The sequence below is a fragment of the Corythoichthys intestinalis genome, chromosome 9, assembly GCF_030265065.1.
Source record: "Corythoichthys intestinalis isolate RoL2023-P3 chromosome 9, ASM3026506v1, whole genome shotgun sequence".
Taxonomy (NCBI): domain Eukaryota; kingdom Metazoa; phylum Chordata; class Actinopteri; order Syngnathiformes; family Syngnathidae; genus Corythoichthys; species Corythoichthys intestinalis.
The window spans coordinates 10084740-10097223 of record NC_080403.1 but is presented as its reverse complement, the minus strand read 5'-3'; the positions used below and the strand labels follow the sequence as shown (position 1 = coordinate 10097223).

Below are 12484 nucleotides of genomic sequence, written 5' to 3'. Positions count from 1 at the left end.
AGTAACATTAAGCATTACATGTATGATGTTTTTTTTTTTTTTTTTCAATGTGTAAATCAATTCCTTTTTCCTGACAGGTCGTCCTGGTGTTGCTAGTACGCTTGCTGGTAAGATGTCACAATTTAAATCATATATATATATTATATATATATATATATATATATAAAATTATTATTATATATATTTTTTTTCTTTTTTTGTAGGATCCCTTCCTGGTTCACAAGGTACGACATAACACATATTGAAGAGAAAATACTATTGGACTTGTACACCAGCTTCTTTAAAGACAGACCAGGAAAAAACAGGCGTTCACATGTCCAGAATGCTTTTACTCATTAAATAAAAAAAATAAACGTACTTGATAGTAGTTACATTCATGCATTATATTAGAAGCAACACAACTGTACAACCTTTTTATCCTTCAAGCTTGACTTTTGTTATCCTGACATGGAAAGCTGTCATCACCATATGAAGACAGTGTGCAACATACAGTATCTTAAAAATGTTTTCCATTTATAAACAAACAAAAACAAACTTGTTGGTAGTTACATTCATGCATTACATTGCTGCCTTTTTTTTTTTTTTGTTCATCCAGGTGCTCGTGGTAAGCTGTTTACAACAAATGATTGCTAAACTACATGACCAGAATTTAAAAGATTTTTTATTTTATTTGCTGTTTTGTTGCATATGATTTTTTTTTCATGGTGGGTATACTTGCACTAATGAATTTTCTTTTTACAATAAAAGCTTTTTATTGAATAGTTCTGTCCTTACACACGCAACAATGCTAGATTTGGATGACTTTAACACTTCCTCAATTCTTTTGCTTTTTGAGTGATAGCAGCGTTACGTAAAATCATAAAATTGTCTTCGACAGAAAATTTGTCAATCGATTGATTTCCACTCTCACTTTAGGTTTTCTGTCAAACAAAACAAATGGAGTTGGTCACTAAATTAAGCCCAGCATAGCCTTTGGCCTGGTATTTTAAGGCAAATGCTAATATTGGCATCTATGAAGCAGTATTGATATTTGAACAAAAACGGTGTAGCAACACATTGAGACAGACAATGTGACTCAAGAGTCATGTATTGAATTCTTTATCATCTGGAAAGAACGACATATGAAATCAAATTTTGAGCCAGGACATACAGTATTATACCCCATTGCTTCCCACTATTATGAATAGCACTAGAGTTATAAGCAGCATATACCCTGCTACAATACAACTGTCGTTGCCAGGCAGGAAGCAGGTGTGACATATGCAAAATGTGCACACAAGAATAAAGCTTTGGAATGAATGTTGAATGTGAATGTGCATATGTAATTATTGTATAATTCGATAAAGCTTGAGGAAATACAAATACAGCGGTACCTCGACATTCGATCGCTTTAACATACGATACTTTCGACATCCAAGGTAAGATTTGACTCGTCATTTGTCTCGACATATGAAGCCATGCTCGAAATATGTCGATTTATAACAGCGTCACAATTACAGTATATTGCTCTTCTGCAAGAGAATTTAACTTGGGTCCCAAAAAGGTGCAATACAGGTGCTGAAAAAATTAAAAATGGTCGAAATGCTCTCCCGTGAAATGCCCGTTTAAAAATGTTCCCGTTGTTACTTCTTGCGTTCGCTTATAAGTGCCCATTTAAAAAGGAAAAGCGATGGATGATACTACACACAGAGCGTATTATTAACAAATGTTAAAGTTGTATAATCATATAGCGAGAATAAGGAACGTCACTGACAAGCGCAGGCCCCCGCGAGTGGATAGTGAGTGGTCTAGGATAGTGCGCCTACAGCTAACAAGACTCTTAACATTGCATACCGCTTCAACATATTCAATAGTATTTAGTTTTCATTCATTTTAAATTAATATTCTGTCCGAACAAGCTTAACAGAGAATCCACACCGTGCCATCACACATCAAGCAGATGAATATGTAACTTTTTCTCCGCAGTGACAAAAACAGCTAACTGTGGCCCCAGTAGTTAGGTAGCCTACCATATGTAGCATATGGAACAATGAAATTAACAGTTCACCTGCTGTGGCCTGAATGTAGTCTCACACTTTCCTCCTGGTGCGCATGGACTTGAATTGCGTGCCCGCTTGTGCAGTCCCTGTTTTTTCACCTCTTTTATCAACACCATCGTCGTTTTGGGGCTTTTTGAAGAAACTTCGGACACTCAGTTGCCTTGACATTTTTCAGAGTGAGGCCAACGACGTCATGCATCAAGAGAGACAATAGCTAATTAATAAGCTCACTCGCCACCCTGTGGTCTGGGGTGTGAATTGCAACCGGTCAAAATGACGGATGGATTTCAGTTTTTTCCGTCACCGTTTTAAAAAATCGGTCAACGACGGAAAATATTCGGTTAACGCGACCCCTGGTCACGATATTTAAAAAATATATCGTTTTTGGGTGTAGGGACTGGAACAATGGGCTTTCTATTCAAACAAGTGATTCAAACAATAAGATAATTTAAGGTAGGAGGTTGGTCCAGGAGCTAATTAAAGTCACATTTCAAGGCACTCCATGATCCTGACAGTGTTGTTCCTCATGATTTGTTTACCTTTTGTTCTGACATGTGAGGGACAAATCATGAGAAGCAATCATTACGATGTTGTCAGCTGGTTATATTAAAGTACAAATGATTCTAATGTGACTTTCTATAATGGTTGGCTGTTATTCTGATTCATTCCAATTTTGACTGTTGTTTTCCAGCTTCAACCTGGGTTCCACGTGATCATGACATTCCATTTTGTAAGCAGCCTGACGTCACCTGGTTTAATGAGCCATGATAAATAACAAAGCTTTGAAGGGTTCAAGAGTGCATTAACCTCTGAATTATTCTATGTATTTGCAGTTTCACCAAACTTTCATGCTGACGTTCGGCCCACATTTGCAGTACCCGGATTACCTTGTAAGCCAAATTATTTGATTTTCTTGTACTGTTTGTACAGCACTGTTCATTACTTTTTAAAGTGCTATATAAATTAGCTGAGGGTTCAAAACAAGATGATTGTGGCGCAGGTGGCTGAGTGAGTCATTCTTTTTCAAAGGATCAGGGGTTCTGATCCGGCTTCCATTTGGGCACATTGTCGTTATGTCCTTGAGACACTTAAACTTTCCTCTTGCCAAATTGACTGCCTTCTTTCTCTGCTGCAGGGCAGCTGTGCATGGCAACCCTAGTAAGTTATCAGTATCGAGTGTAGACTGCAAATACAATATTAAGTGTCTGAGTATCCTGGAAATTGCTTTATAAATCCAATGAATTATTAGTATTATTTTTATTATTACAGATGAAAGGGCTATCAGGTCGCCACACAAATTGTTGTTGTTCTTGGTCATACTAACTTTGAACTGAGTTTGAAGTCCTACTCCAATGTCCTTTGTGAACTGATCATCTTGAAACTTGTAGCATGAGCCTTTATCTATTGATCCTTGGAGCCCTATTTTATTTTTTTAACTAATATTATTTAATTATACAGATTTTTTGCAGAATTATAGTAAGTAGTTGGCCAGTAGAGGTTAGTCTTCTGTAGATTAGGAATTTGCCAGTAGAAGGTGTGCACGCACAGCACATGTAATTATGGTGCCTGTGTTGCATGTAGTTTACAAATTAGTAGAGGCAGCCAACAGCCTGTAATTCCAAACGCGTGCTTGTTATTACAAGTATTATTATTATTAAAACTTCGCATCAATGGGTTCAATCATATCTTATGTATTAGTAAAGTGTCTGTACTGCAATGAAACAAACTTAATATATTGGCAACAGTTGATGTGATTGTGACACAACAGAGAAAAGTAGTTTTTATTTTTTAATTTATTTTTGTAAAATATTATTTTGAGAAACCTTACATGATATTTTACCAGGTTTGTAAGCTTTTTTTTTTTTTTTTTTTTTTTTTGCAGTTGGGCGTGTTACCGAGAAAGGGTTTACACTAATACCACATGTGGCCTTTAGCAATTAGGTGTAAAGGAAGCACAAAGTGGCCAGATACTACCATAATATGGTGCTGTTGTTAAGGCAAGTTAGGTGAAGCCGATGCAGACTAAAGTGCAACCAGGAAGCAGATGGAGAGTGAAGGGATTTTATTTAACAAAGGCAAGCAGCTGGTGGGGGTGATGCTGGTTCAGTCAATGGCTGTAGCAGGTGTCTTTGAGGGCTTTGTTGGGTGGGTTTCCTGATGGCAAAAACAGAAACAAGGCAATGGTTAAAAAAAAACAACAACAACAGGTCAAGAAGAGTAAAGGCCCAAGTACACTGCATGCGTGATCGTTGCGGTTCCGGTCCGACTCCGGTAAAAAATAGCGCCGGAGCCAATCCGTTCCCATTATATCCAATTGTTCAACGTATACCAGCCGCGTCAGTGCTCCGGATTGACTGCGAACCACCTCCGGCGTGCCCCATGCCTGCCGGATGATATAGGCTATTTTCTATTTTTGCCGGACACGCATCCGACAAAATGGGCGGAGCTGGGCCTGACGTCAAAAGCCCAGGTGCCTAATCACGGTTTAAACATGAGCGAAGATGGATGATGAGCGCTTCATCATGGAGGTGGAAAGTCACAAAGTGATATACGATGCAGCAGATCGTTACTGTAAGGACACCATTAAAAGCGAAACTGCAAAGTGTCCTATTATGTGTGTTTTTCTGGCAATGATATCAAACACACGATGTGCTAAGCAAAAAAAAAAAAAAAAAAAAAAAAAAAAGCGTATCTGGAAGTTGCCTGGTACACCAGACTCAACGCTGTTCCAGCTATTGAGTCTGGCCACCATTCCCACGGATACAATTTCCAGGGCGGAGCAAGCCACAGCAAACAGACAGCGGAGTGGACCAATCAGCGACGGGCAGACGTGACGTTATTAACTGACGACGGAAGGACGAGGGACTTGCGCGCAGAAATAAACATACGAAGAGAGCGGAGTTTATTCAACATGGCTAGCGCGAGACAGACTATTGTCAATGACTCGTGTTGCTGTGTTTTTGGTAATTTAAAACAGAATTTACCGCGGATTGGACCATGTTCTCGGTTATCCCGTTGACCATCTGTGTTGTGGAGACGACTTTCGGCGCGCAAGCGTGACGTTGCCCGTGAAGAACACGTCACGCAAATAAACGGATCTGATTTGTCGATTGATTTTGTACCTGCTCGAAAAGGCCATTAATGGGATGGTTCCCAGACTATTTCTCTCAGTGTTTGAAAAATACAGGGAGAATAGTCTGGCAGAGCCAGGCAAATCTGGAAGTGGTTCCACTGCAGAAATTCTCGTGCCCCGCGCACAAACAATCTCGGTTTGAATACAGAGTCGAGGGGGAAAAGTACGAAAGAGAAAAAAGAGACGAAAGACAAAAAAGAGACACGCACAAGTTTCGACCTGGTGGTCTATTCAAGACGTTTCTCTTTCTTTCCTACATTTCACTCGACTCTTAATAGAAAAAACAGTTTGCGCTGGGCACATGAATCTGCAGTGTTGAGACACCAATTCCAAGTACGCTGTTTTTTTAGTTCGTGTCGTATATAATTCGCTATCCATTTTATAAATATGACAGATTATTTATCAGTTGTTTATAACAGCTCTATGAGATGTTATGTGCCATAAATTTTAAATGTGCACAAAGATATAAACGCACCGACACAACCAAGGGCATAAAAGCCCCCTGCACGGAGCCCTGATCTCAACATGATGCAGTCAATCTGGAATTAAGAGACAGACACAACTAAAATATTGTAGCGTCGCCGGGGCTGTCATCGGTGGGTTAATTTATGCACCAACGCGGGGCTGTCATTGGTGTGCTGGTGCACCAGCCCGACGCTCCGATTGGTGGACTAGATAGCGTCAGTGTAAATACAGTGGGGAGAACAAGTATCTGATACACTGACAATGGGAAAACCCATTGGCAGTGTATCAAATACTTGTTCTCCCCACTGTAGTTGTTGTTTTTGCATTGGTGAGGTGGCGGGAAGTTAATAAAGAAAAAGAGGAAAAAGGCGTTGAAGCTCCTGTGTTGTTTTCGCGGCCAAACTTCCGCTTAGCAAACGTTACAATATCAATATACAAGGAAAAAAATGTGCTCTCTCTCTGCTTCTCTGATGAGTACATACTACAGACTCCGTGTGTTTGTCGTTGTTTTAAATGGCACATTATCGCGCGCGATCACGCGAGAGCTCATGAGGGGACGGAGTTGGCGGACCGCAGCCGTGCAGCAGCCGGTATGATTTGCCTGTTTTTGACGGACTGCGTGGCACGCAGTCAACACTGAACCGGACTGGAACCGCAACGATCACACATGCAGTGTACTTGGGCCTTTAGCACGAGTTATAATTAGGGATGGGAATCGAAATCCGATTCCAATTCGGAACCAGTTCCGAGTGTTTCGAGGCCTCGACATCACAATGAAAAAGCCTTAACGATCCCTTTAACGATTCCTAAAGACGCGTATTGCGTCGTGACGTGTCTTGTTGTCCAGACGCATCAAACTAGCATGGCGCCAAGAACCACTCGCTCCAAAGTTTTGACTACACTTCACCAGGAAAGAGTGTGAAAATGAAAGGTTACGACGGGTAAGCACGAGCATTGCAGCCATAAACATAACAATGACAGCACGTAGGTTCAAACGCTCGAAAGTGTGTCTTCACTTCACGAGGAAAAATTACAACAAAGCGACTTGCAGTCATTGCAAGGTGGAGATAACTGCATCGGGAGGGAATACGACTGCGCTGTCCTCACAGAGAGGCTAAGGCTCAGTTCTGGCTATACAGCCAGCTAAACTCCCAAATGACGATGTAGAAGACGTTGGTATAATTTGCTGACTTTATTCAACCATCACTTGAAGAGTGAAACTAAAGGCCCAAGTACACCGCATGCGTGATCGTTGCGTTTCCGGTCCAACTCCGGTAAAAAATAGCCCCGGAGTCCATCCGTTCCCATTATATCGTATTGTTCAACGTATACCGGCTGCGTCAGTGCTCCGGCTTGACTGCGAACCACCTCCGGCGTGCCGCATGCCCGCCGGATGGTATAGGCTATTTTCTATTTTTGCCGGACACGCATCCGGCAAAATGGGCGGAGCTGGGCCTGGACGTAACAACCCAGGTGCCTAATCACGCTTTAAACACGAGCGAAGATGGATGATGAGCGCTTCATCATGGAGGTGGAAACCCACAAAATCATTTATGATGCAGCAGATCGTTACTTTAAGGACACCATTAAAAGCGAAACTGCAAAGTGTCCTATTATGTGTGTTTTTCTGGCAATGATATCAAACACGACGTGCTAAGCAAAAAAAAAAAGAGCGTATCTGGAAGTGGTTCCACTGCAGAAATTCTCGTGCCCCCGCGCACAAACAATCTCGATTTGTATACAGAGTCGAGGGGGAAAAGTACGAAAGAGAAAAAAGAGACGAAAGAGAAAAAAGAGACACCCACAAGTTTCGACCTGGTGGTCTATTCAAGACATTTCTCTTTCTTTCCTACATTTCACTTGACTCTTCATAGAAAAAACAACAGTTTGCGCTGGCCACATGAATCTGCAGTGTTGAGACACCAATTCCAAGTACGCTGTTTTTTAGTTCGTGTCGAATATAATTCGCTATCCATTTTATAAATATGACAGATTATTTATCAGTTGTTTATAACAGCTCTATGAGATGTTATGTGCCATAAATTTTAAATGTGCACAAAGATATAAACGCACCGACACAACCAAGGGCATAATAGCCCCCCTTCCCTCCACACACGGAGCCCTGATCTCAACATGATGCAGTCAATCTGGAATTAAGAGACAGACACAACTAAAATATTGTAGCGTCGCCGGGGCTGTCATCGGTGGGTTAATTTATTTACCAAAGCGGGGCTGTCATTGGTGTGCCGGTGCACCAGCGCGACGCTCCGATTGGTGGACTAGATAGCGTCAGTGTAAATACAGTGGGGAGAACAAGTATTTGATACACTGACAATGGGAAAACCCATTGGCAGTGTATCAAATACTTGTTCTCCCCACTGTAGTTGTTGTTTTTGCATTGGTGAGGTGGCGGGAAGTTAATAAAGAAAAAGAGGAAAAAGGCGTTGAAGCTCGTGTTGTTTTCGCGGCCAAACTTCCGCTTAGCAAACGTTACATTATCAATATGCAAGGAAAAAAATGTGTTCTCTCTCTGCTTCTCTGATGAGTACATACTACAGACTCCGTGTGTTTGTCGTTGATTTAAATGGCACATTATCGCGCGCGATCACGCGAGAGCTCACGAGGGGACGGAGTTGGCGGACCGCAGCCGTGCAGCAGCCGGTATGATTTGCCTGTTTTTGACGGACTGCGTGACACGCAGGCAACACTGAACCGGACCGGAACCGCAACGATCACGCATGCAGTGTACTTGGGCCTTTAGAATAGAAATGAAACAAATCAATTTCGTCCCCAATAACAAACAGGTTTGCATCAACGTAAATCAGCGATGATTAGCTGCTAATAACAGTATAGTTAGCATTCGTTCGCTAGCATTAGCACATCGTTCAAACCACTACACAACTGGATTTAAGTGTCCGATCGCGAGTGGAAACACAACAACAACAACACAAAAGATGATACACACAGGCGTTGCCTCTGTAGATATTAATATTAACAAAGAACGTAGGCTCGTAGAAGTGTTTCCTTCTCTCACTTCGCTCGCTCACTCGCTTGGATGCGGCATTTCTTCGGGTGCCCAAACTGCGGCCCGCGGCCCAAATGCCTCCACATTTGGTCCGGCCATTTTGAATTTTTTTTTTTCTCTCAATCGCGTTATTTATTTCCTGGCCTTTTTCCTTGAAGAATTCAGAGAGGGTTATTTGGTTATCATCTATTTAATTAATAGTGTTTTTGTTATTAATTATTGTTATTATATTATTATTTTTATTTTATTTACTTTCATTCCGTGAAGAATCCAGAAAGGGTTATTTGATTGTGGCTTTCTGAAAAACAATATTTTTTTACATTTGTGCACTTCTGCAATCGTCACACTTTTTCTGTTACAAACTGACCCCGGCCCCTCATCAGAGAAGGTAAAAGTTATGTGGCCCTCACAGGAAAAAGTTTGGGGACCCCTGCTTTAACACATATTGCCAAAGGCAGAACAACAACCTATCTGCCAATATATACCAATATTTTTTATTTCTATTAGATAAATGTTTCAGTAAAATGTTACACATTCTTGTGTATTTGCCACTTATTGCCACAGTTAACATTGAGGCTTTGGGCCTCTTTTGATTTCGTTGTGAGTTTGTAAGGTTGTGAGTTTTGATTAAACAAACTCGATGCCAATCAAAACGTTTGTTGTTCTTTTCCCCCAAATTAGAATCGATAAGAGAATCGATAAAGATTCGAATCGTTAAGCAATATCGATAATGGAATCGGAATCGTAAAAATCCTATCAATTCCCATCCCTAGTTATAATAATTTGATATAAAAACCCCTCTTAATGTGTTTGTTTCAATAAAATTTGTAAAATTATTTTAACTAGTAGGCCACCATTGTTGATGACGTCACAGGGCGGTGACGTCACATGGCCACACTGCTGGAATTCCATGTGTCAGTCTTTAAAAAAAAAAAAAAAAAACACCCCGTGTCACTCTTTAATTATGTAAGGTAGTTATTTAAATCCGCCACAAGGTGTCAATGGAGAGTTTTAAATTAATTAGGGCTCAAGCCAATGAGTGCGTTTTGTCCCTTGACTGATGCCGTAGTTTTCCTTTAATCTACAGTGGGGTGTAAGGCAAAGAGAAAGGAAAATGGACACAGGCTTTCAGATTCGTAGCTTAGACAGCGCCATTTATTGGAATAAGCTTCGGCAACCCCTTCACAAAAAACATAAGTATCATATAGTAAAAATACAACAAATATTCATATCTCTAAAAAAATTATGTTCACAAAAAGAAAAGTGCTTCAATCTGTAATAAGGAGGCCCGATTTTCATACAGTTAAACAAAAATGCAAAGAGAACTGGGGTTCACAAATTCACAATCAAAATAGATGTGCAAAATACACATAAAACTTATTTAGACTTTGGTCAAACTCGATTTAAACATTTTGGCAACTCGTTTAGCTCAACAAATACACTGAATGGCAATATTTAGTCACAATATACTAACTATGATGCTAGGAGCCTGTAGCTTCCAAAATGACATCACAGGGCACGGTTTCTCAAAGACGGGCACTTTATTGCTTTTCTGTGATATGCCGTGAAAACTAAAAGATGTACAAATAAAGCTTAGACACTTAAACAAAAAAAAGGTAACGTGCTAAACAAGAATGAAGCTAACCTCGTGGCCGCCTGCCACTTTGGAGGTCCTGGACGAGTGAACGTGAACTCGTGTGCATACAAAGCTTTACAAAACAATAGTACAATTAATAACAGTTACAAACACATTGCAACATACAGAAATATAACAAAAATACCTTGTGCAGCTAGCACCGGTTTCTTTTTATGCAGCTGGTCAACTCTCTGCTGCTGCGTGTGGCTTAATGAAAGTCCTTTTTTGTCTGGGCGAGAGCAGGTCTCGCTGTAACTCACGCCACGCAAATCTCGCGAGACTAGTGGTAACCAAAGCAATTATTATACAAATATTTACAAACAAATAATTCTCAATATGAATTAAACGACTTTCAATAAATACTGTAACTTTTAACCCTTAACAAATTACTAAAACATTATTTTAATATAAGAACTATTTCTTAACCGTTACACTCCCACCAAAATCACTCATTGTTTTTCAATGTTATTTTCTTAAAGTGTCCTTGTTTGGGTTTGAGTCTGATTTAGTTTGTGTCAGTCTCAAGTAAAGTCACAACTTTGTGTATTGGTCTGTCCAGGTATATTAGTCTCATCAGTGGTTTACCTTTGTCAAAAGTAGTCTCACTGGTCTTCAACCTAACCTTTCGAACTTTGCCATCTGGACTTTCAAGTGTCTCTGTCACTCGAGCTAGTTTCTATGTGCATCTTGGAGCGTTATCATCCTGTAGTATCACAATATCGTTTACTTGCAGGTTTCTTGAAACTTTCTGCCATTTCTGTCGTTGTTGGAGATTCAACAGATATTCTCGCCTCCATCTTCGCCAGAATTCATTTGCCAGAAACTGGACCGTTTTCCGTTTTTGTTCAAGTACAAGTCTTCTTTGCAAAATTGTCCTGGAGGTGGTAGAATAACTGAAGACTTCATGGTCAATATGTGATTAGGAGTTAGTGGTTCCAGACTTGTGGGATCGTTAAGATGTTCAACACTTAATGGGCGACTGTTGATGATTGCCATTGTTTCATAAAAAAGTGTTCTTAGGCTACTTGTGTCAAGCCTGTTTACGGACTTGTCTAACATTGTCGCTAGGATACTTCGCACTGTTCGAATTTGGCGTTCCCAGATGCCTCCCAGATGGCTAGTTGTCGGAACATTCATCACAAATTCGCAACCAATGGCTCTTTGTGGTTCTTGATCCATGTTCTTCATTAACTCCATGAATTCTCTTCTAGCTCCCATAAAGTTTGTCCCTTGGTCGCATCTCAGTTGTCGGACAGGACCCCTTATGGCGATCAGAGTTCGAAGAGCATTCATGAAAGCGTCTGTTGATAAGTCATTGAGTGTTTCAATGTGCACAGCTCGTGAACACAAACATGTGAACAATATTCCATATTTTTTTTATTTCTTTTCTTCCTTCCTTCACTGTGAATGGGCCGAAACAATCAACGCCACTATAGGTGAAAGGAGGTGCCATTTCTGTTCTCACTTCTGGCAAATCCGCCATCTGTTGGACGTTTGTGGCCTTCCTGTATCTTCTACACTTAACACAGCGGTAGATGTGCGAAGAAACAATATTTCCACATCCTAGAATCCATATTCCGTTTGCACGCAATTCATTTGTAGTCATACCCCTTCCTTGGTGATGTACACGCTCATGATGGTGTTTGACGAGTAGGGACGACACGTGTGACTCTTTAGGAAGAATTGCAGGATGCTTGATGTTGTAGTGTAAGGCTTATTGGGATAACCTTCCTCCAACCCTGAGAACTTCTGACTTGTCCAAGAAAGCGTTCAACTGCTTTAGTCTGTTGTGCTTGGGCAGAGAATTTTCTTTATGAGATCTGATATTCTTTATTTCTTCAGCGAAAGCTTCTCTTTGCACCAGTTTTATGATGAAAACTTCTGTGTCTTTTCTCTCTTCAAGATCTGTGACTTTGTTCTTTGTTGAATGCCTTTGTACTCTTTGATGAATCTCTTCAGTCTAGTAATGGCCTTCACTGCTCTTGACCAATCGAAAATTTCTTCAAACGTTCTAGCAGTGGGTTAGCTTCTGTTGACTCTACCATGACTGTATGACAGTTACGATCAGTCTCATCAACTTCTCCCACCATTTTCTGCTGGACTGGAAGATCTTGTTTCCAAAGGAAATCAGGTCCTTTCAGCCAGTTTGAATCTTTCAGATGGATTGCGCTTACGCCTCTTGAGGC

The 12484-nt window shown here is 40.5% G+C and overlaps 1 protein-coding gene across 1 annotated transcript in view; it reads left to right on the top strand.

Moving 5' to 3' along the window:
* The window catches only part of LOC130921434 (inter-alpha-trypsin inhibitor heavy chain H3), an 85051-nt gene that overhangs the window by 52080 nt on the left and 20487 nt on the right, over positions 1 to 12484 (top strand). Inside the window, exons 14-17 of the mRNA XM_057845319.1 lie at positions 78 to 107; positions 204 to 224; positions 2731 to 2769; positions 2873 to 2929. Coding sequence (XP_057701302.1) covers positions 78 to 107; positions 204 to 224; positions 2731 to 2769; positions 2873 to 2929 — 147 coding nt within the window. The remainder of the gene's footprint in view (positions 1 to 77; positions 108 to 203; positions 225 to 2730; positions 2770 to 2872; positions 2930 to 12484) is intronic.